Genomic DNA, 20,711 nt, shown 5'->3' with positions numbered 1-20,711 from the left:
GGGGCCGAGGGCGCTGCAGCAGACGATGGGGCCGAGGGCGCTGCAGCTAGAGGCTTTAGAATCACCAGGATCTTGAGACTCAACTCACCAGAGCAGTAGCAGATGCTGGATCTGAGACAGGTGGGGAGTCATGGCCAAAATTCCACAAAGACACAGGAAGGTGGAGCGTTCTCACTGACCCCCATGGAGACACAGAGATGTGAGGTATTGTTGTCTAACCATTCAGACACAGGAGGATGAGTAGCCTTGTCTTCTATCCTCATAGAGGCCAAGTGTCAAGAAGGCTCAGGAGGAGAGTGGGACACTGAAGGGTTGGGGGTGTGGGAGCTGCTCTCTGCCCAGCAGACTTGGGACTCGTGGCAGATGCTGAGTGTTTTTCCAAGTTGAAAGTTCTGTGATGGAGTTAAATTCAAAGCAGTCTGCTCATCAGATAAATAGTGTTAACTTGTTTTTTATATGCATGAATGTTTCTGTTCAGTTCCTCGAGGCGACTTCTGTTGTGACTTGGCGCTATATAAATAAACTGAATTGAATTGTAGCACGGTGATGCAGTTTGTAGAGCTGCTGCCTCGCAGTGGGCAGGTTACCTGGTTCAAATCCTGGTCCGGGGGCCTTTGTAAATGGAGTTTGCATGTTCTCTTCATTCATGCATGGACTTTCTCCAGGTACTCCAGTTTCCTCCCACAGACCAAAAACATGCATGTTAGGCTGAATGGTAACTCTGTCTCTAGGTGAGAGTGAAAGAGTGAATGGTCGTTTGACTCTGTGTCCCTGTGATGAACTTGCGACCTGTCCAAGGTGTCCCCCGCCTCTTGCACAGTGACTGCTGGATATGGGCACCACTGACCCTTGCGACTCAAAAAGGAAGGAGCGGGTAAAGATAATGTATGGATGAATAGAAACTTGCATTAAAAAAAATCCATGTTGGTGTCCTTTTCTTTTTCAGACATATTCAGGACTGTTCTGTGTAGTGGTGAATCCTTACAAGAACCTACCAATCTACACAGAGTCCATTGTAGACATGTACAGAGGCAAGAAACGCCACGAGATGCCCCCGCACATCTATGCCATATCTGAGGCGGCCTATCGCAGCATGTTGCAAGGTAATCAACACTAATCAACCTGTGAATGACCCCAAGCCTGTAACTATCTCCAACATCTCATATCAGCCCAGTTTGGTGCTCAGTGAGTTCTGTGATCTTTGCTCGCTAAGCCTTGTCACGAATACTTTTAGAAGGCGTGTCATTTTCCCAACGCGTGGTTGTTATCAAACGCACTAAAAGTGAGAACGAAAAGACAGCACTGCATTTTCACAACTGAGATTTGTAGACACGACACTCCTTGAAACAAAACTCACATCCAGTGATGTAATTGTACATTTAATGTGTGAGTCATATGCTTGTACCAACACATGATGGGTATTTCTTATTAGTGCCCTGCCTGTCAGGCTGACTTCATGAAATGAGACACCCAAAGTTCCCAGCCAACATTTTGGAAGCAGTTTAAGGTAGATTGTGCAACGTTTCTGCCTCTGCGTGTCTATCTGAAATAATAAGGCAGGACCAATGAGGCTGTGTCTTCAGCTGCCATCCCTGAGGGGGCTCAGCAATGGCAACGACGTAGGTGTGTAACCACAGTGATTCAACCTGTAGGACCAGTATGAATTCTTTCTAACTGAATGCGTGAGAATCTGAAAAGGCAAATACCACCAGCATTACAAACTGTGTCCACCCATTGACTTCTACCATTGTGGGGTTTGGAAGCCTGGCGAAACCAGTTAGTGTTGACCAGCTTCTTTCTTCCCGTAATAATTAATGCATGTGTGACAGAACAGTCATAGGTTTGTAAGCCCGTTTATGGTCATGGTTAAAAGTACTTTCCCTTTCATTTGTAAGGTTTAATGCATCAGGAGGGAAAAAAAACAGCAAATTATTTTCTTACCAGGCTGTAAATAAGTTCAAAACCACCTCTGATGAAGACCAACACAACTATACTGCAGTCTTTCTTTACCAAAGCTAAAATCCAGAAGCAGTGTCTGAAAAACACTTGGGTCAAACATGGAGTCTTATGATGTTTTTCTCTTCTGCAGACAGAGAAGATCAGTCAATCCTCTGCACGTGAGTAACGTACACTGAGCCGCCTGTGTGTTTGTTGGTAACGCTTTCTCTTTTGGAATTAGGAGCATTTCTGTTAGCCTCACACTGTCAGCTTGGGAGTGCCCCTAAAAAGTGTTGAGTGTTTGATTCACTCTCATTTGTCACTAATAGGACCAACATGCATTTATTTTTCTATATGATTTTTTACAACAATTTGGACCAGTTCAAGATGTTTTGATTTACTTCATAAATTTTTACTGTTGTCATCGCCCTCTGCCAAAGGCAAAGGTGGAGCGATGGTGTTTTTGGCCATGTGAGTGCATGCACCAGTATTCATTTGTCTGTACCATTAGAGAAATGTTTCATGAATCACTGAACAGTTTTTAATTAAACTAACTTTCTGATAGTAATTGTTAATGTACATCTACAATCGATTAGGTTGTGGAGTCAAACCAATGCAAGATGGCCACCACAGCCATCTGTACTTAAATGACACAAAACTTACTAAAGCTCAAATAATTTTACATATATTGAGTTTAATGATCAACTTATACACTGAACGCTTACTGATCACATGAGATATGCGTTAAAATTTTTAATACTAGCTATTGGAATCAACTCCGGTTGTTTGCAAACTGTCTGGTGATGTGCGTCAATGGACTTGCACCTTCGGTTTATTGACTCTTGGATTCAAAACAATTCAAGATGACCGCCACAGCCAGCTGTTCTTAGAAAACACTAAAATAACTAGAAATTGGTCCATTTAACAAATACTGAGCCAAAATTTGGTTTGATCCTTCACAACATCCACTCCAAGTGTTACCAGATCATGCAAGCTATCATGAATATGTACATAATGGATTTTTTTTAGGTTTGTCCAAAATATCTCTATTTTCAACACAAGATGATGTAAAAAACACTGGCATACAGGTGAAATGCTTTACTTCAAGGATTAAGCCTTAAAATGTTTATTGTCCCCTAAAAGTAATATCAAAGGCATCTATTTAAATTTTTTTATTTGATCTGACTTAAGTCTGTGTAAAATATGTAAAGAACAACTCAAAAAGCATTTTACCAGACATGATGAAAAAGTCAGAGTTCAACCTTTCTGCTGCTGCCGGCTGTCTACACTCATCATTTGTCTGTGTTCATACTTTCCTGTAGACTTGTCCTTCATGTCTTCCTGTCATTGTCATTACTGCAACTATTTTTACTCATTTTTCTTTCATCATGCTCCAAAACCAACACCAACACATCATTCTCCTCACCTGCTTGGTGTTTAGACTTGTGGCTTATTGTGCACCACGTTGTCTTTGTATGATGAATGTGTGTTTAGCCACTTGTTCCTGTGTGTGTTCTTGCCCTCTAAAATCCCCATACATTTTAAGGTTGATCATTTTGATCCTTTATTGAGTGTCTTTGTGCACTTGACAAAGATTGTGTCTCTTACAGAGGCGAGTCTGGAGCTGGGAAAACTGAGAACACTAAGAAAGTCATCCAGTATTTGGCTCATGTTGCCTCCTCACATAAAGGTGGCGCTTTGGGTAAAAACAAGGAACCTGTGCAGGTATGTTAGAGAAGAGGTCACTAAAAATGTTTAGAGTTGGGGGTTTGATTCCACCAGCAGTCACATGCTGAAGTGTCCTTGGGCAAGACACTGAACCTCTCATTGCCTCTGATGTGTGTCCCATCGGTGTATGGATGTGATCTAAAAGCACTGATTAGTCTTTGTACAGATCTAGTAGAGTGCTGTATGAATGGGTAAATGAGGACACAGATTGTAGTGTAAAATGTTTTGAGTATCTCAGTAAGAAAGGTGCTGTATAAGTACAGTTCATTTACCAATATTATAATTTTGTCTGTGCACGACAAAACTTTTAAGAATCAGTCCTAAGGTTCTGCTTTACAGGAGGTTAAAAAAACATCCCACAAGTTATCTTTAGCTTTTAATTCTCTAAAATTCACATTTTTTCCTCTAACAATGTCGGATTTCAGTTTATTTCATTCTAACGTTCAGTTTTGTTTTAAGTTGGGTGTTCTGTATATATAGCTCTAAGTGGGGTTCCTCTGTTTTTTCTTTTTCTACGTTCCCATTTTATTATTTCTTGCCAATCTGCCATTCTGCCCTTTTCCTCCTTCATTTTCCTCTTTCTGCACCGTCCTCTTCAGATGGATGGGTGTAGGTCCTTAACAAGAGGCAGCACTCTTGCGAATAAGGTGAGTTAACTCTGCTTTGCTGTCCTATTTTCTGCCTACTGAACCCCACAACGAGCCTTACTAACGCAGCGTAATAATAATACCCTTACTGTCTCTACTGATGTTGCTCCTCGTTAACTGTGAAGTTTTGTGCTGTATATTTAACATTTACATAACCTTTGTTGTTGTTGTGATTGTTTTCTTATTGGTCTTCTTGTTTTTATCCCACTCATACCTTCACCTGTCTGTAACCCTTCCTCCCATCAAAAACGTCATTTGTTTCAACAATTCTCCAGAGTTTACAATATGTGAGTATAAAAGTATTTAGAATATTTGGTGGTTACTTATGGGGAAATCATTTTCTTTAGAATATTTACTGCACACCTCTTTAAAAAATTGAGAATCATATCTTTGGTGTGTTTTTTTTTTTACTTCTATCTGAACAAGTCGTGGTACTCTGGGGCTCTAGCTTTTCATTTGTTGTTTTATTTTTCTGGTGCAGTGGGCTTAGGGTTGGCTTCTCTTCACAATGGCTTCTGAAAGCCACAGAAACACTTTGAAGGATGTCTGCCTAAAACTGGTGGCTTTAACATCTGTATAGTGCATGTGTTTACTGATGAATAGTTGCAGATTCAAATCCGTGTGAATGAGTGGAGTGAAATAAATATATTTCCTATTTGGTTTTGTCTGCTTTGTGTTTCATCACTATAAAACTGCTCACCTCTTAATTTCTGTTTGTCCGCCTTCACTGATGACTGCCCAGCACTTTTATTTATATATATATATATACATTGATGCTGTTGATGCTCATCTTTTGTTAATGCTGCTGTATCGACATCTGCAAAGGCAACACGACTACTGCAGTCATGCATGGCAGCAGCTTAGTGAAATCTGCAGGAGTGTAGCTCGTGTAGCAAAGCTGCAGCCTAACAATGATTCCCAACCAAGTCTTTATTTGTATACCAAAAAAGCCCTAAAATTTTAATAAAACAGAAAATATTTTTATAAGTTTAGCATCGATGATGCAGCGGTCGTGTTTTTCGGCCTGGAAATGTTTCCTGCAAAATCTGTTTAGTGTTATAAAATGCATCACTTTGTGAAATTGCACTTCAGCAATGAGTTACCGATATGCATTATATTTTGTGTTTTACATATATCGTTAATGAAAAGGGTAAATTTTGGTTATACACCCTATTCTCTTTGATTCTAGCTGTTATTGTGAACCTGATTGAACCTTCTTGTGTCTCAGGGTGAGCTGGAGAGGCAGCTGCTGCAGGCCAACCCAATCCTGGAGGCCTTTGGCAATGCAAAGACTGTTAAGAACGACAACTCATCGAGATTTGTAAGAGCCTTTCACTGGAAATACTGGAAAAGACTCATAATGAGAGGTTGAAGTTTCTTAAACCTTAACTCTCCACTCTTTCCTTTTTTCAGGGTAAATTCATCCGCATTAATTTTGACGTGGCTGGATATATTGTTGGTGCCAACATTGAGACCTGTATCCTGTCATGCTTCATTTGTAAATGTATACATAATTTGTATGCTATATAGGAAATTTTTGTTGTTAGTTTTCATAACCACAAAAATTCAGACCTCCTTGAAAAGTCCCGAGCCATCCGTCAGGCCAAAGATGAGAGGACCTTTCACATCTTTTACCAGTTATTATGTGGTGCTTCAGCGGAAACTAGAGGTGAGAAGAAGTAAATAAATGCCAGTTTAGTTTAAATACAACACATTTTGTGTGTTTTAAATGTTCTTGTTTTATCTTTCTTAGCGGACTTGCTTCTTGGAAGTGCTGATGAATATCGTTTCCTCACTAGAGGCTCCATCTCTGTCCCTGGTCAGAGTGATTCAGAGAATTTCACCCAGACTATGGACTCCATGGCCATAATGGGCTTCACCCCTGAGGAGTCAGTGTGTAAGAGAGGATGAAAGAAACTGAGAAAGAAAAAACTCAGCATATTTGGTTCTGACTGTAAATAATGTCTACTATGCCCTTTTCCTGTCTCTCAGCCATGTTGAAGGTGATCTCTGCTGTGCTCCAGTTCGGAAACATATCCTTCATGAAGGAGAAGAACCACGACCAGGCATCTATGCCTGATAACACAGCCGCTCAGAAACTGTGCCATCTACTGTGCATCAACGTGCTGGAGTTCACCCGCGCCATCCTCACGCCGAGGATCAAAGTGGGGAGAGAGTATGTGCAGAAGGCCCAAACGAAAGAACAAGTAGGATTTATTTCAAGACATTTGTGTCCATACAGATGAACAGAAACAAGAACACTTTCAGATTAATTACAGGATGTGTGTATATATTGTCTTCTAGGCTGACTTTGCCATTGAGGCTTTGGCGAAGGCGACTTATGAGCGTCTCTTCAGATGGCTGGTTCACAGGATCAACAGAGCTCTGGACCGCCGACAGAGACAGGGAGCTTCTTTCATAGGCATCCTTGATATCGCTGGATTTGAGATTTTCCAGGTGAGTTTGTTTCTTTATAGTTTGATTGTAGAATACACTATTTGAACAAAGATATTTGGGCACACCTGACCATCACACCAACATAAACTATATGGATCCCTTTTACTTTTCTCTGAATGCTTTCTACAATATTTTTGAGTGTTTCTGTGGGAGTTTGTGCACATTAATTCTGTAGAGCAGTTATGAGGTCAGGATCTGATGTTGAATGAGAAGATCTCCATTCCAGTTCATCTCTGTAAGGTGCTCAGTCGTGCTGAGGTCAGGTCTCACTGCGGGCTATTGAAGTTCTTTCACACTGAACTTGCTGAACCGTGTCTTTACAGATCTTGTTTTGTACATTGGTGACAGCCATGTTGGAACAGAAAAGGGCCTTCTTCACTGTTTTTTATTTAATTAATTACTTCTATAGCACTTTACACAACCATGGTGATGGTGACCAAAGTGCTTAACAAAAAAAAGATGAAGTCAAAAATGTTGTGGTATGCTGAAGTATTAAGACTGCACATCACTGGAGATAGGCAGCACAGTGGCACAACTGCTGCTGCCTCTCAGCGAGCAGGTCCTTGGCTCAAACCCCAGTCCGGGGGCCTTTCTGGGTGGAGTTTGCATGTTCTCTCCGTGCATGCGTGGGTTTTCTCCGGGTACTCTGGTTTCCTCCGACAGACCAAAAACATGCATGTTAGGCTGATTGGTAACTCTAAATTGTCCCTAGGTGTGAATGAGAGAGTGAATGGTTGTTTGTCTCTGTGTGGCCCTGTGATGGACTTGCGACCCGTCCAGGGTGTACCCCGCCCCTCGCACAGTGATTGCTGGACATGGGCACCAGCGACCCCCGTGACCCAAAATGGAATAAGCGGGTAAAGATAATGGATGGGTGGATGGATCACTGGAGATAATGAGCCAGTCCCAAACCCTGACTAAACACCTGAATTCAACAAACAACAGATGAAGCCAAACACTTTTGTCTGAATAATGTTTATCATAAATGGTGCTAGAAGATGTCTATGTGCCCCAGATTTTTTCTGTTTGAGATAAAATAATAATTAACTGTTAACAGGACATTTCAAATTAGATTTTTTTTTCTAACCGACAGTCTTCGTTTAATTATGCAAACGGGCGGGCTTTTCATAAATTACATTAATGATTTATTTCTTTTTTTAAATCTCGCCTCTGCAGCTGAACTCCTTTGAGCAGCTGTGCATCAACTACACCAACGAGAAGCTGCAGCAGCTGTTCAACCACACCATGTTCATCCTGGAACAGGAGGAGTACCAGAGGGAGGGCATCGAGTGGAACTTTATTGACTTTGGCCTGGACCTACAACCTTGCATTGACCTCATCGAGAGACCAGTACATACCACACGCTAAAATACACTCTTCTCAAGTGATGAGAATATAGATAATCAAATTCTGGGCAAGACAAAAATTCTCCTTCTTTCCAGGCCCATCCACCAGGTGTTTTGGCCCTGCTGGATGAAGAGTGCTGGTTCCCTCGAGCCACAGACCGCACGTTTGTGGATAAGCTTTCTGCTGAGCAAAGCAAGCATCCTAAATTCTTCAAATCAAAGCAACCGCGTGGAGAAGCTGACTTCTCTATTATTCACTATGCTGGAAAGGTATTCCTTTTTCTTTTACCTCTTAACATATGTTTCATATTTCCTTAATACAAATCTTGCAGCTTATCTTTTTGTCTTCATTGTTTACCATCCTCTCCCACAGGTGGACTATAAGGCAGATGACTGGTTGGTGAAGAACATGGATCCTCTGAATGACAATGTGGCGTCTCTTCTCCATCAGTCATCTGATCACTTTGTGTCTGAGCTGTGGAAGGAGGGTGAGAGAACTGGAGTCGTCATTACGCTTTCAGACTCGCAGTGATTGAATATTTATAATGTTCAGTTTTACATTTTATGAAAACATTTTGTGACAACAGAAAGATGTTTCAGCATTGATTTGCTAAGTGTGATTCATGAATCAATTTTCTGGTGTAAAATGTATTAACTTTGCTGCACTTCTTTTTCTTCTCCCTCTTTGTCGTTTTGTCTTTGCTTTCTGCTCTCTTTTTCCTCTGTTCTTCCTCCCTCTTGTTTTCTACCTGTTGGCTCTTTCCTTTTTTACCCCTTTGCACTAATACGGTGCTCACTTGAGCCTCTCCTTTTCTATCCCCCTGATCTTGATATTCCCTGCATCAGATATTCAAACTCTTCCTCGTGTGTACTTCTTTGACTCCTATGCCACACTACAGACTAATGGCTCCGACAGTAGGTTTATTTCTACCTTCCTCACGCTCACTTTGGTTTACTTACTTTTGATTTGTGCCTGCACTGTTTGTGAATAAGGTGTGGTTTTTATTGTCCGTTTCCTTTTTTACTTCCGGGTCTTTGTATTGTCACTGTTACTGTGTTGCTCTGCTGTTTCCTAATTGTTCTTTTAACTAGATTTGGTTTTAAAGAAGAGTGATGTGATTGTTTGATCATGCTTTTGCATTTAGACAGAAGTAGATCCTCACTTTTGTTTTGTAGAAACGGAAACATGTCGGAGTGAGAGTCTGTTCTCAAAAAGCCTCGAGCAAAATTCAGGATCAATTTAAGTGTTTTGCTTGAAGATAGAGACACAAACAATAGAAGATACAAGATTTGTTAGGATAATTCAACATTTGGTTAGGATCAGCAGTTAAAGAAGTAATCTGGTTTGAAGGCATCTTTCAATAAATTCTTCAGCTGTAGTGAAAACTGAACAAAACCCACCAGCCAGCCAGAAATTTGATCCTGAATTTACACCCTAGACACATTTTAGTTGCATTTGTTGCAAAAATAAAAGGTTTTACTTTTTATTGCAACATTTTTACGTTTTTTTGAATTATTGTTAAATTTATAGTTAACATAAAATAAATAAACTTAGTATAAATGAACAGGAAAATGAAATGCAGCTGGTTCTGCTGGGCTTGCATCTGATGGTGCAGAGCTGCTGTGGAATAACGCCATATAATACCTGAACAAGATGATGGTATTCAGCTCTGTCATTTTCTGTGTTCTGCACTTTGTAGTAGAATAATGAACAAGCAGTGACCACAAATAGACCAGTTACTCATTATTTACCACTGTTTAAATTCCACACATTGCTTGTTGTAGCCACAACAAAATCATGCAAAAAATATCATAAATCACTCTGGTCCCTTCAGTCCAACTTGACACGCCTGTCAGAACTTGTCTAAAGCTAACAGGTTAATCTTGAAAGGCTTTCTTAACAACAAGCCCTGTGTGTATCTTACCAGCTGCACAAATACACACTGTTGTTAGACTTTGAAACCATTTGAGCTCCAAATCCATCTGATTTGTTACTATTTGTGCATCAATCATTGATGTCTGTTGTAAAATAAAGATGCTATCTCATTTACACAAACAGAAAATCTCTAACCACGACTTGACAAATGTATATTACCCCATCAAACTGATGTTTACTGATCAAACTGAGACTGTTTGTTCTGCTCCCGTTCAGTGGACAGGATTGTGGGTTTGGACCAGGTGTCATCAGGAGAGAGCAGTGGGCCCGTCACTTTTGGATCAGGACTGAAAACAAAGAAGGGAATGTTTCGAACTGTTGGTCAACTCTACAAAGAGTCTCTCACCAAGCTGATGGCCACGCTGAGGAACACCAACCCCAACTTCCTTCGATGCATTATCCCCAATCACGAGAAGAGGGTGAGACCAAGACTTCTGGATGAGAAGATAAAGGAGAAGAATTGATCAAATTAAGACAAAGAAACTGTTCTGACTCCGTCTTCTTTTTTGCTTCCTTCCATTCTTCCTTTTTCACAGGCTGGTAAATTAGAACCTCAACTTGTTTTGGACCAGCTGAGATGTAACGGTGTTCTGGAGGGAATCCGTATCTGCAGACAGGGATTCCCCAACCGCATTCCTTTCCAGGAATTCAGACAGAGGTAAGCATTTGTGATCACCTTCTTCAAACTATCTCGGACACCAAATCTTTTCCTTCACTTTATGAAGTCTTACATTTGTCTTGCAGATATGAGATTCTCACTCCCAATGCTATACCTCGCACTTTTATGGATGGCAAACAGGCCTCAGAGCTCATGGTAGAGAACTTGTCAGAATCTAAATGTCTCAAGCAAGTGTGGGATCAGGTGACTGACAATGACTTCTCTCTCCACTCAGATCAGAGCTTTGGAACTGGATCCCAACCTGTTCAGGGTGGGTCAGAGTAAAGTCTTCTTCAGAGCTGGAGTCCTGGCTCATCTGGAGGAGGAGAGAGACCTGAAGATCACCGACACCATCATACACTTCCAGAGCGCTGCCAGGGGATTTCTTGCACGCAAGTAAGACTTTGCTTTAGCAATGAGGTTGTCATAAATGGAGAATACTGAGTTTTAAAGATTGACATTAGATTATCAATATCCAGATGTGTAGTACAGGAAACCATGGTATTTTATAGAATTATGTTTTTGTTGACTTGTAGACTTTACATCATCAATTTAGTTATCGCCTGCTGCTTAGAACAATGGGCGATCATGTCTGTGATTTTACCTGTATGTGTGTGTGTTTTAGCAAATATCTCATGAGCCAGTTGAAGGATTTTAATGAAACAATAAAAGTTATCATTGGATGTACATCTAGTGCTGATAATCATTTAGTGTCGAGAAGGCTGCCACAACTAATAACCATTTTTTGCGTTTGCCAAGGTTCATAACTCAGTTTTACAGGTATTTAGCTATAATTTGATGTGGTAGTAGCTGAGAGTTATTCTCAATATACATTTCAATATTTCATTTCATTTACCTGTCTAAGTAAAGGTTGAATGAATACGCATTTCTTTAAGGAATGCTAGTTTTGAACTTATTTTTGTGTTTAGGGGTGTGGTGCACTGTTCTGAATTGAGATTTGTGAGTTTGTTGATTGGTTGTGGGGTTTTTTTTTTCACCGCAGAGCCTTTTTGAAGAAGCAGCAGCAAATGAGTGCTCTGAGGGTGATGCAGAGGAACTGTTATGCTTACCTCAAACTCAGAAACTGGCAGTGGTGGCGACTGTTCACTAAGGTGCGCATGAGTATAATTACCTTTCAGCACTTTTCAAATCTTTGCTGGTTGTCTTTGCTGATTGCTAAAAATCAAATTATGATTTAATGCTTGGTCTTTGTTTTGTGCCAACCAGGTGAAGCCTTTACTTCAGGTGACTCGACAGGATGAGGAGATTCAGGCCAGAGAGTCTGCGCTCCTTAAGGCCAGTGAGAAGCTCACCAAAATGGAACAGGAATTCACTGATCTGGACAAGAAACATGCTCAAGTAAATTAAGCTTGTTTTGTTTTGCTGCCTATCTCCTTATTTTTAATCTTTTTTTATTTATTATTACTCTGAATCACATCACACTTCTGACTCTCTCTGTCGTCTTCAGCTGGTTGAAGAAAAGACGCTGCTAGCTGACCAGCTGCAGGCGGAGGCAGAGCTGTTTGCAGAGGCAGAGGAGATGAGGGCCAGTTTAGCAAATCGGAAGCAGGAGCTGGAGGAAGTTCTGAGCGAGATGGAGAGTCGACTGGTGGAGGAGGAGGAGAGGGGTACGCAGCTGGCCAACGAGAAGAAGAGGATGCAGCAGAACATACAAGTGAGGAAGAAGCTGTCCTTTTAAAGTTTGGGATTTTACTTTTAAGTTGGTACAGAATGTGGATTTATGGCTTGATACGTTTACTACCCCCAAAAAAATTTACCACCTACAAATGTGTCGTCGACAACATGCTCATGACAAAGGGGTTAAATAAACACTTGTGGGGGGATTTCAGGACCTTGAAGAACAGCTCGAGGAGGAAGAAAGTGCCAAACAGCGCCTCCTTCTTGAGAAGGTTAGCTTGGAGACCAAGGTGAAGAGTCTGGAGACTGAACTCCTGACTGCTGTGGAACAGAGAGACCGGCTCACCAAGGTGGACTTCACATTAAAACTTTGACAATTTTGCATCTGTTTTACACAAGTTTTTAACATAAGTCTTGGTTTTCTCTGAACAGGAAAAAAAGCTGCTGGATGAGCATCTGAGTGAGGTGACAGATCAAGTGACTGAGGAGGAAGAGAAGACCAAAAGCCTCAATAAACTTAAGAACAAACAGGAGGCTGTCATAGCTGACCTAGAGGGTAAGACTTTGACTCAACACTGTCTGTTATTCTTGCCTTTCTAGTTATAAACTGACTGGTGAATCAAGAACTCTGCATTTGCCTTGCCCATTAAATCTGAAAAAGATGCACTGAAGACTGACTTTAATTTGCATAATAATAATAATAATCACACTCATAAATAAATATAGGCTGGTTTGCTTTAAAAAAAAAAAAAAAAAACTTAATATCTATGATTTTATATCCATACTTCTCACTTGATTTGTTTCCAAAACAAGTTTATGACTTAAGCCACCTGATTTAAAATCCTCTTAAATATAACTTGTCTTTCGTGGATCATTTAATAGAGACTAGCCCATACATTATGTTTTTTTAGAGCATGTTTACTTTGTGTTAACTAAAAAGTTAGTATCACTTTGTTTCCATTGCTGCTTGCAGAGCGTCTGAAGCGTGAGGAGCAGGGTCGCTTAGAGCAGGAGAAGTGGAAGAGGAGGATGGAGAATGAGTCACTGGAGGCTCAGGAGCAGCTGTCGGACCTGGGCATGCTGTCTGCCGAGTTGAGGGGAACTCTGGCTCAAAGGGAGAAGGAAATAACCACCTTGCAGGGCCGGTGGGTCTCGGATGAAAAATGATCAAATAAAACAATGGGAGAGATTTTTATTTATTTATTATTATTTCTATTTTATTAATTTGGCATTGTTTTTTACTCTGTCAGGTTGGAGGAAGAAGGTGCACGTCGTGCTGAAGCACAGAGGGCTTTGAGGGAGGCCTTGTCTCAAGTGTCAGAGCTGAAGGAGGAAGTGGAGAATGAACGAGGGATGAGAGAAAGAGCTGAGAAACAAAAACGAGACCTTGGAGAGGAGCTGGAAGCTCTGAGAACGGAGCTGGAGGACACCCTTGACACCACCGCTGCACAGCAAGAACTAAGGCAGATATAGAACAAATCAAACTTGGGCTTTTTGTGTCAAAAGGTTTAATATAACTTTATTAATATTGACTATTTTCACCTAATTCACAAAGGTCTCGCCGGGAGACTGAGTTAACTGAGCTGCAGCGAGCTGTTGAAGAGGAGACTCGTCGCCACGAGGTCCAGCTGTCGGAGCTCAGAGTGAAGCACAGCGCTGCCATAGACAACCTCCAGGAGCAGCTGGATAACAGCAAGAGAGTACGACACACACTTTACACACACATTCAGGTAAAAGTGCACTGTTACTCATTGTACATCTCTTTTAGTCTCGCCAGTCTCTTGAAAAGGCCAAAGCTATGCTGGAAGAAGAAAGGCAGAATCTGACAGATGAAATCAAAAGCCTCCAGTCGAGCCGCACGGACAGCGAGAGGGGCCGTAAGCGAGCAGAAAATCAGCTCCAGGAGCTCAACGCTCGTCTAGCTCAGGCCGAGAGAGAGAGGGAGGACAGGGAGGAGCGAGTGCACAAGCTGCAGGTGCAGTTTATATTCACTGTTAATCCTAACTCTGTTTGTTCAAACAACTGTTTTGTTTAGGCAGCAGTAATAATATATTCCACTTTTTTTACTCTTGTAGTGTGAAATCGAGTCTCTCTCCACCAGTTTATCCTCCTCTGACAGCAAAACTCTTCGTCTTTCTAAAGAAGCCAACAACCTGGAAAGCCAGCTGCATGATGCAAAGGTATAGCACACTCGGACACCAAGGATTATTTCAGGTGTAACTTTAGGGTTAAGCTGTTGGACAGCGGGAACTTCTGTATAGTTTCTGGAGAATCCTGATAAAAACACCTGAGCTCTGTCACCAGACCATTGTTTTACTTTTTCAGGAACTGCTGCAAGATGAAACTCGTCAGAAGATGACCCTGGCCTCAAGGGTCCGAGCTCTGGAGGAGGAGAAGAACGGACTGATGGAAAGGCTTGAGGAGGAGGAGGAACGAGCCAAAGAGCTGGCCCGTCAGATACAAACACTCACCCAGCAGGTGAATCAGCAGCCCACTCAGACTTTGCAAAAGTGTTGCTTCCTCTTACTTTCATAGACTTCAGCCAACTTTATTCTAATCAAACTACAAAAAATAGAAGATATACAAATAGTCATAAATTGAACGCAGACTAAAGTTGAAAATGTACAGGTTGCAAAATCGCTGCATGAAGTTTCAGTCAAAACAGCATTTGTCTCTGTTCAACATGTGCAGCTCGCAGAGCTTCGAAAGCAGTCGGAGGAGGTGAGCTCAGCTGTGGAAACTGGAGAGGAGGTGCGCAGGAAGCTGCAGAGAGAGCTGGACAGCACCATTCAAAAAGAGCGACAGAAGGAGGAGGAGAAGGAGCGAGTGGAGAGGCAGAGGGAGCGACTGAGGGAGGAGCTGGAGGACATGACAATCGCCCTGCAAAGAGAGAGGCAGAACTGTACATCTCTCGAAAAGAGGCAGAAGAAATTTGACCAGGTGAGGGAAACAGGAGTCTGCTCGTTCACACAGGCGGAGATTGTTTCAACGTTTTTATATGGATTTTCATTTTGTAATTTTATCTTCATCGCACTGTCAGTCCCTGGCAGAGGAGAAGGCGGTGAGCGCCCGTCTAGCTGAGGAGAGGGACAAAGCAGAAGCAGAGAGCCGAGAGAAAGAAACAAGATGTCTGTCGTTGACGCGATCCTTGCAGGTAAAGTATCCAACAGAGAAAGTGAATGTTTGTCATGTATTTGTGATTCTGGTTGTTCATCTTCCGTTTTTCTGCCCGCAGGAAGTCCAGGACCAGCGAGACGAGCTGGAAAGGATCAACAAGCAGCTCCGTCTGGAAATGGAGCAGCTTGTGAACCAGCAGGATGACGTTGGCAAAAATGTATAAATCTACCTCATGGAAGCTTTTATTTATTTATTTTTATCCGTGCGTCAAATCTTTTCATTTGCTTCTGCTTTAGGTGCATGAGCTCGAGCGGACCCGGAGGGTGTTGGAGGCAGAAGCTCAGAGCTTGCGAACTCAAACTCAGGAGTTGGAGGAGGAGCTGACGGAGGCGGAGGACTCGAGGCTCAGGCTGGAGGTCACCCTGCAGGCGCTCAAAGCTCAGTTTGAGAGGGAGCTTGGCGCCAACGAGGAGAAGGGAGAAGAGAAGAGGAGGGCCCTCAGCAAGCAGGTGAAGAGGATGAAGAGGAGAGAACTGGCGCCACTTTTTGTTCCTTCAAATTATTCAGATTATTTTTTGTCCTATTAACTTCCCCAGGTGAGAGAATTGGAGATCCACTTGGAGGAGGAGAGGACTCAGCGGTCTCAGGCTGCGTCGTCCAAGAAGCAGATGGAAGCAGAGCTACAGGAGTCTGAGGCCCATTTGGAGGCAGCCACTCGTGGCAAAGAGGAGGCTGTTAAGCATCTACGGAGGCTACAGGTTGAAATCCACTCCTACATAAACTCACTGTATGTACACATCAGCACACATGATTTTAAAACATCCCTTCAATGCCTCACAGGGTCAAATGAAGGAAGTTCTCCGTGAACTAGACGAGACCAAGTTATCTCGAGAGGAGGTGGTTTCACAGTTTAAAGACAGTGAAAAGAAAATGCAGACACTAGAAGCAGAGGTGCTGCACCTCACTGAGGTATGTCGGTTTGTAAATGTTTTCTTATAAACTTAAAATTCTTTAGAGTCATAACAGGGCTGTGTTTGTTTGACTCCACTGCCTTCGTATTTGTCTTTGTTCAGGAGCTGGCCGTATCAGAGAGGCAGAAGAAGCAGGCTCAGCTGGAGAGGGATGAGTTGGCAGAGGAGATGGTCAACAACAGCTCTGGAAAGTGAGCGTCTTTCATCTTTTATGTTTAAGTTCCTTTAGTTGTATTTCTGTATTTGTACTACTAACATTTCATGTTTGTCCAGGAACGTGATGTTTGAGGAGAAGCGACGGTTAGAGGCTCGAATCACTCAACTGGAGGAAGATCTGGAGGAGGAGCAGACAAACATCGAACTGCTGACAGAGAGACATAGGAAGGCGGTTCTACAGGTGTGGTAGATGCACGCGCACACGAAGGCACCTCAAAGTCTCACTGTTTTTAAAAACAATCCTATGATTGTGATTGTTCATCGCTGCTTCACTCGCTGCAGGTGGAGACTCTGACTGTGCAGCTGCAGGGAGAGAGGACTTTGGCCCAGAAGGCGGAGGTGTCTCGAGAGCAGCTGGAGAGGCAGAACAAGGAGCTGAAGACCCGGCTGGAGGAGCTGGAGGGAACAGTCAGAGGAAAACACAAGCTCAGTGTCGCTGCCCTGGAGGCTAAGATTGACTCGATGGAAGAGCAGCTGGAACAAGAGAGACAGTGAGGAACACGTTTTTATTTAGAAGGCTACACTATATGTTAAATTAATAAAATATTTGAGGTACTTAAATTCAGATCATTTTCTAAAATTATTTAGAGTTGTCAAAAATCTTAAGTTTTCTAACACGAAAAAGCTATTTTCTAGGTGTGTTAATCACCAAATTTTCATCAGATTCACCACTTTTTCAAGTTAATCTTCTGTGGGTTTTTTTTTTTTTGCAGAAGATATCTCTTTTTGTAATCATTAAAACTTCATAATTTGCAGAATGTCAAAATAAAATGATTAAAGTGTAACATTTTGCCATGATTATCATATTACCCTTATTTTGGTTGGTTTCATTGTTTACCTTTGTTCCCTGACGTACAGAGAAAGAGCCATTGCCAACAAACTGGTGAGGAAGACGGAGAAGAAGCTAAAGGAGGTGATGATGCAGGCAGAGGACGAGAGGAGACATGCAGACCAGTACAGAGAACAGGTACTGCATCAGCCTCATAATCTCAGAGGAGAGCAATGAAAAATCATGTAATCTGGGTTTAATCAACTCAGCTCGCTGGTCGTTGGTGTTAAATAAAATTGTCCTCAACAGAAATGAATTATCCGGCTAAATCCAAACTAATCCTAATCCTGTCCTAGCGTCTGTATGTTCAAATTAGACTGATTCACCCAATGAAAAATAAATTCCTCACTCAGAGCAGAGACACTGACTCAACCCCCAAAACATCAGCAACAACAATCTGTCATCCTTAATCTGACCTCTGATCCCTATCAATCCTGCAATCCCGCTCTAATCTGTCTTTTTAAATACCTGCCCCCCACTTCTTCTTTTCCTCCAATCTCACCTGAGCCTCTTAAATATCTCTCGTTCACAACCTCCACCGCTCTTCTCCCTTCGCTTCCAGCTGGATAAGTCGATGGTTCGGCTGAAGCAGCTGAAGAGGCAGCTGGAGGAGGTGGAGGAGGAGAACTCTCGCACCAACGCTCAGAAGAGGAAGCTGCAGAGGGAACTGGAGGAGCTCGCCGACAACAGTCAGAGCATGAATCGCGAGATCACCACACTCCGCACCCAGCTCAGGTAAGCAGCTGCGTTTGTGTTTCTACACGAATTGTTTTTTTGGGTTTTTTTTGTTTTTTTTATGTTGACATGTTCATCATTTTGTTTTTGTTTTTAACATCCCATTAACTCGATATGATTTGTTTTACTTTGCTCTTTTGTTGCATCCCTTTTCGTCCATCTAACCCTGAAACATTACTCATCTGTCTGCGTCCAACACTCAGCGACTGACTGGAAACCTGAGAAGTAGGTCACTGTGTGTGATGCTTTGTGTTAATATTGATGTATGTGTCTGTGAGCGGAAGGAAGATTAGATTTAGACTTCATTAACTCATAATATCCATACCTGTGTTTTCATTTGTGTATAATCACATAAAACTGGGAATCACTGTTTTTTTTTTGTTTGTTTTTTTTCATTCACACTGAACAAACCATTTATGACTATAAATACTGCAACATAATGCGTATTGTCAGTCACGTTGTACTGCAGCGGTACTACAGTATACAAGATGACGGATCAAGTAATGCATCTGGGTATTTTATTTTTTCCACATTTTCATTTTAGTTTCTTCTACTTGTAAAAAACGAGTTAATCAGTGATTTGTAGCCTGAAAGTTTGTTGTTACGTGACACTAAATCCAGCTCAAGGCCACTTAAAGCTTGTGTCCAACAAATATGTGCACAACTTTCCGTTCATTCATTTTGTGCATTTGCTTGTTTAAAAGAATAATCTAAGCTTGCAGGAGGTTTTTTTAAAGTTGGATTTAATGATTGGTTGTGCTTTGAAACATAAAATATGCAGCTAGAGTGTACAGTTAAACGCTGCATTATAAAAGCTAAATTTGTGAATTATTTATGAAAAAAATGATCATCTTGTAATATTTGAAGCCTCAACGCAAAATTAATATTTTGTCACAAATGGTGGTTGTAGAAGAACCCAAACACAAGCCCGCAGGAGGAAAGATTATGATGAAGCAAGATTTTAACTACTGAACCCAAGAATTCAGAACGGCAGCAAAACGTGACACGAAACAAATTAAACTGGAAACCTACGTTAAAGTAAACATCATCTGACAAAGGCAGAAGAAAACTAAGAGAATATACTGAATACTGGGAGGGGTGATGAGTGAATGGTCCCAGGACAGGTGTGCTGATTACTAATGGGAGACAATTGGAAGAAAGGTCTTGTGTTGGCCAGGAACCTGACTAGATGACCAGAATACGCTGGAAAATTCAAAGATAATAAAACCGTTTTCAAAAACACAAAATAAACACGAACTGTAACAACTATCTTTGGACTGAAACTGTCTGTTTCCAGACTGTTTTCTGTTATTTTATAACCCAAACAAATGTGTATTTAAAGAATATTTAAGAGAAGTATTAGCAGAATCATTAACTTTTTTTTTTTTTTGTAATCTCTGAGCTGATGTGTAGATCCCCTCCATCTGTTTGCTCATTTCATCTTGTGTTGAAACCCCTCTCGTCCTGTCCAGGCGTGCTCCATTGCCCCTGGCGCTGCGTGGACGCAGAGCCTTGGTTGACGACTTCTCCCTGGAGAACTCCGATTCGGAGGACCCCCCTGCTTCCCCTACCCCCTCCTCTGGACTCTCACAGACTCCTTCCTCAGACCAGAGCCTGGGCCCTCCGCCGCCCTACAGCGTCAGCAACACAGAGTGACCGACACAGACGCAGCCTCGATCTCAGGGGTGGAGGAGCGACACGAACACACTACATTTTAAATTCAACTAAATCATTGCGAACACGTACAACAGGTGCTATAACAATGAAACAACCTCCTGATATGTTCTTTTTTGTCCTCAACAAATACGCAAAACAAACAAAAAAATAATGCCACAACAAGGCAATTTGGTTTTATTTTGGAACATAACAAAGACTAACAACTTCTACATCACACCTCTTTAATGCCAACTAAATCAAACATCTCCAGGTTTAAAGGTGGGAGGTTTTATCAGCTGATTTCATGAAGCTGTGCCATGCATAAAACTAATAAGTTTTCCAATTCGTTCAATAAATACAGAAATCTGATTTTCATAAAAGCCTGCTGAGGATAAATTACGATCATCTAGCCTCCAAGAATAAATAAATGTCAATAAACAAAGCTGCGCATATTTTCTAAGTTAGCATAATAGAAAAAGCAGTTGCTGAGCAATATTTGATCAAACCTGTGTTTAAATAATTGGTAAGAAAGAGGAGTTGTATTAGAAATCTAATTTTATAAATCACCAGTGGCACAAAGGTGATTCAGAAAGCGGCAGCCTTCAGACACACCACTCTACGGCTGATCAGTTCTGTTTTTAGATCAGTGCGATGGTAGACGGACATTAGTGATAGTTTCTTCAACTTAACTCTTTACATATTGCTTCATAAATTTGTGTAATTTATATCAAATGTGAACCTAAGTTATAGAGCGCTCAGTCTCGTGGGGGAAGCATGTGAATCTGAATATTTCTGCTCCTGCTGGAGCTGAAGTTGCATTCATGGACGTCTCGGATTTA

At 41.6% G+C, this 20,711-nt stretch overlaps 1 protein-coding gene across 1 annotated transcript in view; it reads left to right on the top strand.

Annotated features, from left to right (window-relative positions):
• The window catches only part of myh14 (myosin, heavy chain 14, non-muscle), a 27,731-nt gene extending 7,094 nt beyond the window's left edge, over positions 1 to 20,637 (top strand). Inside the window, exons 4-44 of the mRNA XM_037676274.1 lie at positions 947 to 1,103; positions 2,090 to 2,117; positions 3,549 to 3,663; positions 4,589 to 4,600; positions 5,542 to 5,634; positions 5,727 to 5,790; positions 5,884 to 5,982; positions 6,067 to 6,210; positions 6,306 to 6,520; positions 6,618 to 6,770; positions 7,947 to 8,120; positions 8,213 to 8,386; positions 8,490 to 8,604; positions 8,963 to 9,031; positions 10,269 to 10,471; positions 10,589 to 10,710; positions 10,797 to 10,866; positions 10,946 to 11,106; positions 11,714 to 11,822; positions 11,938 to 12,069; positions 12,179 to 12,385; positions 12,561 to 12,698; positions 12,781 to 12,904; positions 13,322 to 13,493; positions 13,599 to 13,811; positions 13,904 to 14,048; positions 14,117 to 14,323; positions 14,424 to 14,528; positions 14,674 to 14,826; positions 15,040 to 15,288; positions 15,389 to 15,502; positions 15,584 to 15,682; positions 15,762 to 15,974; positions 16,062 to 16,223; positions 16,306 to 16,434; positions 16,539 to 16,627; positions 16,710 to 16,833; positions 16,935 to 17,143; positions 17,511 to 17,619; positions 18,044 to 18,216; positions 19,689 to 20,637. Of these exons, the coding sequence (XP_037532202.1) occupies positions 947 to 1,103; positions 2,090 to 2,117; positions 3,549 to 3,663; positions 4,589 to 4,600; positions 5,542 to 5,634; positions 5,727 to 5,790; positions 5,884 to 5,982; positions 6,067 to 6,210; positions 6,306 to 6,520; positions 6,618 to 6,770; positions 7,947 to 8,120; positions 8,213 to 8,386; positions 8,490 to 8,604; positions 8,963 to 9,031; positions 10,269 to 10,471; positions 10,589 to 10,710; positions 10,797 to 10,866; positions 10,946 to 11,106; positions 11,714 to 11,822; positions 11,938 to 12,069; positions 12,179 to 12,385; positions 12,561 to 12,698; positions 12,781 to 12,904; positions 13,322 to 13,493; positions 13,599 to 13,811; positions 13,904 to 14,048; positions 14,117 to 14,323; positions 14,424 to 14,528; positions 14,674 to 14,826; positions 15,040 to 15,288; positions 15,389 to 15,502; positions 15,584 to 15,682; positions 15,762 to 15,974; positions 16,062 to 16,223; positions 16,306 to 16,434; positions 16,539 to 16,627; positions 16,710 to 16,833; positions 16,935 to 17,143; positions 17,511 to 17,619; positions 18,044 to 18,216; positions 19,689 to 19,872 (5,727 nt within the window). The 3' untranslated portion in view covers positions 19,873 to 20,637. The remainder of the gene's footprint in view (positions 1 to 946; positions 1,104 to 2,089; positions 2,118 to 3,548; positions 3,664 to 4,588; positions 4,601 to 5,541; positions 5,635 to 5,726; positions 5,791 to 5,883; positions 5,983 to 6,066; positions 6,211 to 6,305; positions 6,521 to 6,617; positions 6,771 to 7,946; positions 8,121 to 8,212; positions 8,387 to 8,489; positions 8,605 to 8,962; positions 9,032 to 10,268; positions 10,472 to 10,588; positions 10,711 to 10,796; positions 10,867 to 10,945; positions 11,107 to 11,713; positions 11,823 to 11,937; positions 12,070 to 12,178; positions 12,386 to 12,560; positions 12,699 to 12,780; positions 12,905 to 13,321; positions 13,494 to 13,598; positions 13,812 to 13,903; positions 14,049 to 14,116; positions 14,324 to 14,423; positions 14,529 to 14,673; positions 14,827 to 15,039; positions 15,289 to 15,388; positions 15,503 to 15,583; positions 15,683 to 15,761; positions 15,975 to 16,061; positions 16,224 to 16,305; positions 16,435 to 16,538; positions 16,628 to 16,709; positions 16,834 to 16,934; positions 17,144 to 17,510; positions 17,620 to 18,043; positions 18,217 to 19,688) is intronic.
• Positions 20,638 to 20,711: the final 74 nt, after the last annotated feature.

Source organism: Nematolebias whitei, chromosome 5 (assembly GCF_014905685.2).
Source record: "Nematolebias whitei isolate Nwh7 chromosome 5, NemWhi1, whole genome shotgun sequence".
Taxonomy (NCBI): Eukaryota; Metazoa; Chordata; class Actinopteri; order Cyprinodontiformes; family Rivulidae; genus Nematolebias; species Nematolebias whitei.
This window is presented reverse-complemented; position numbering and strand designations above follow the sequence as displayed.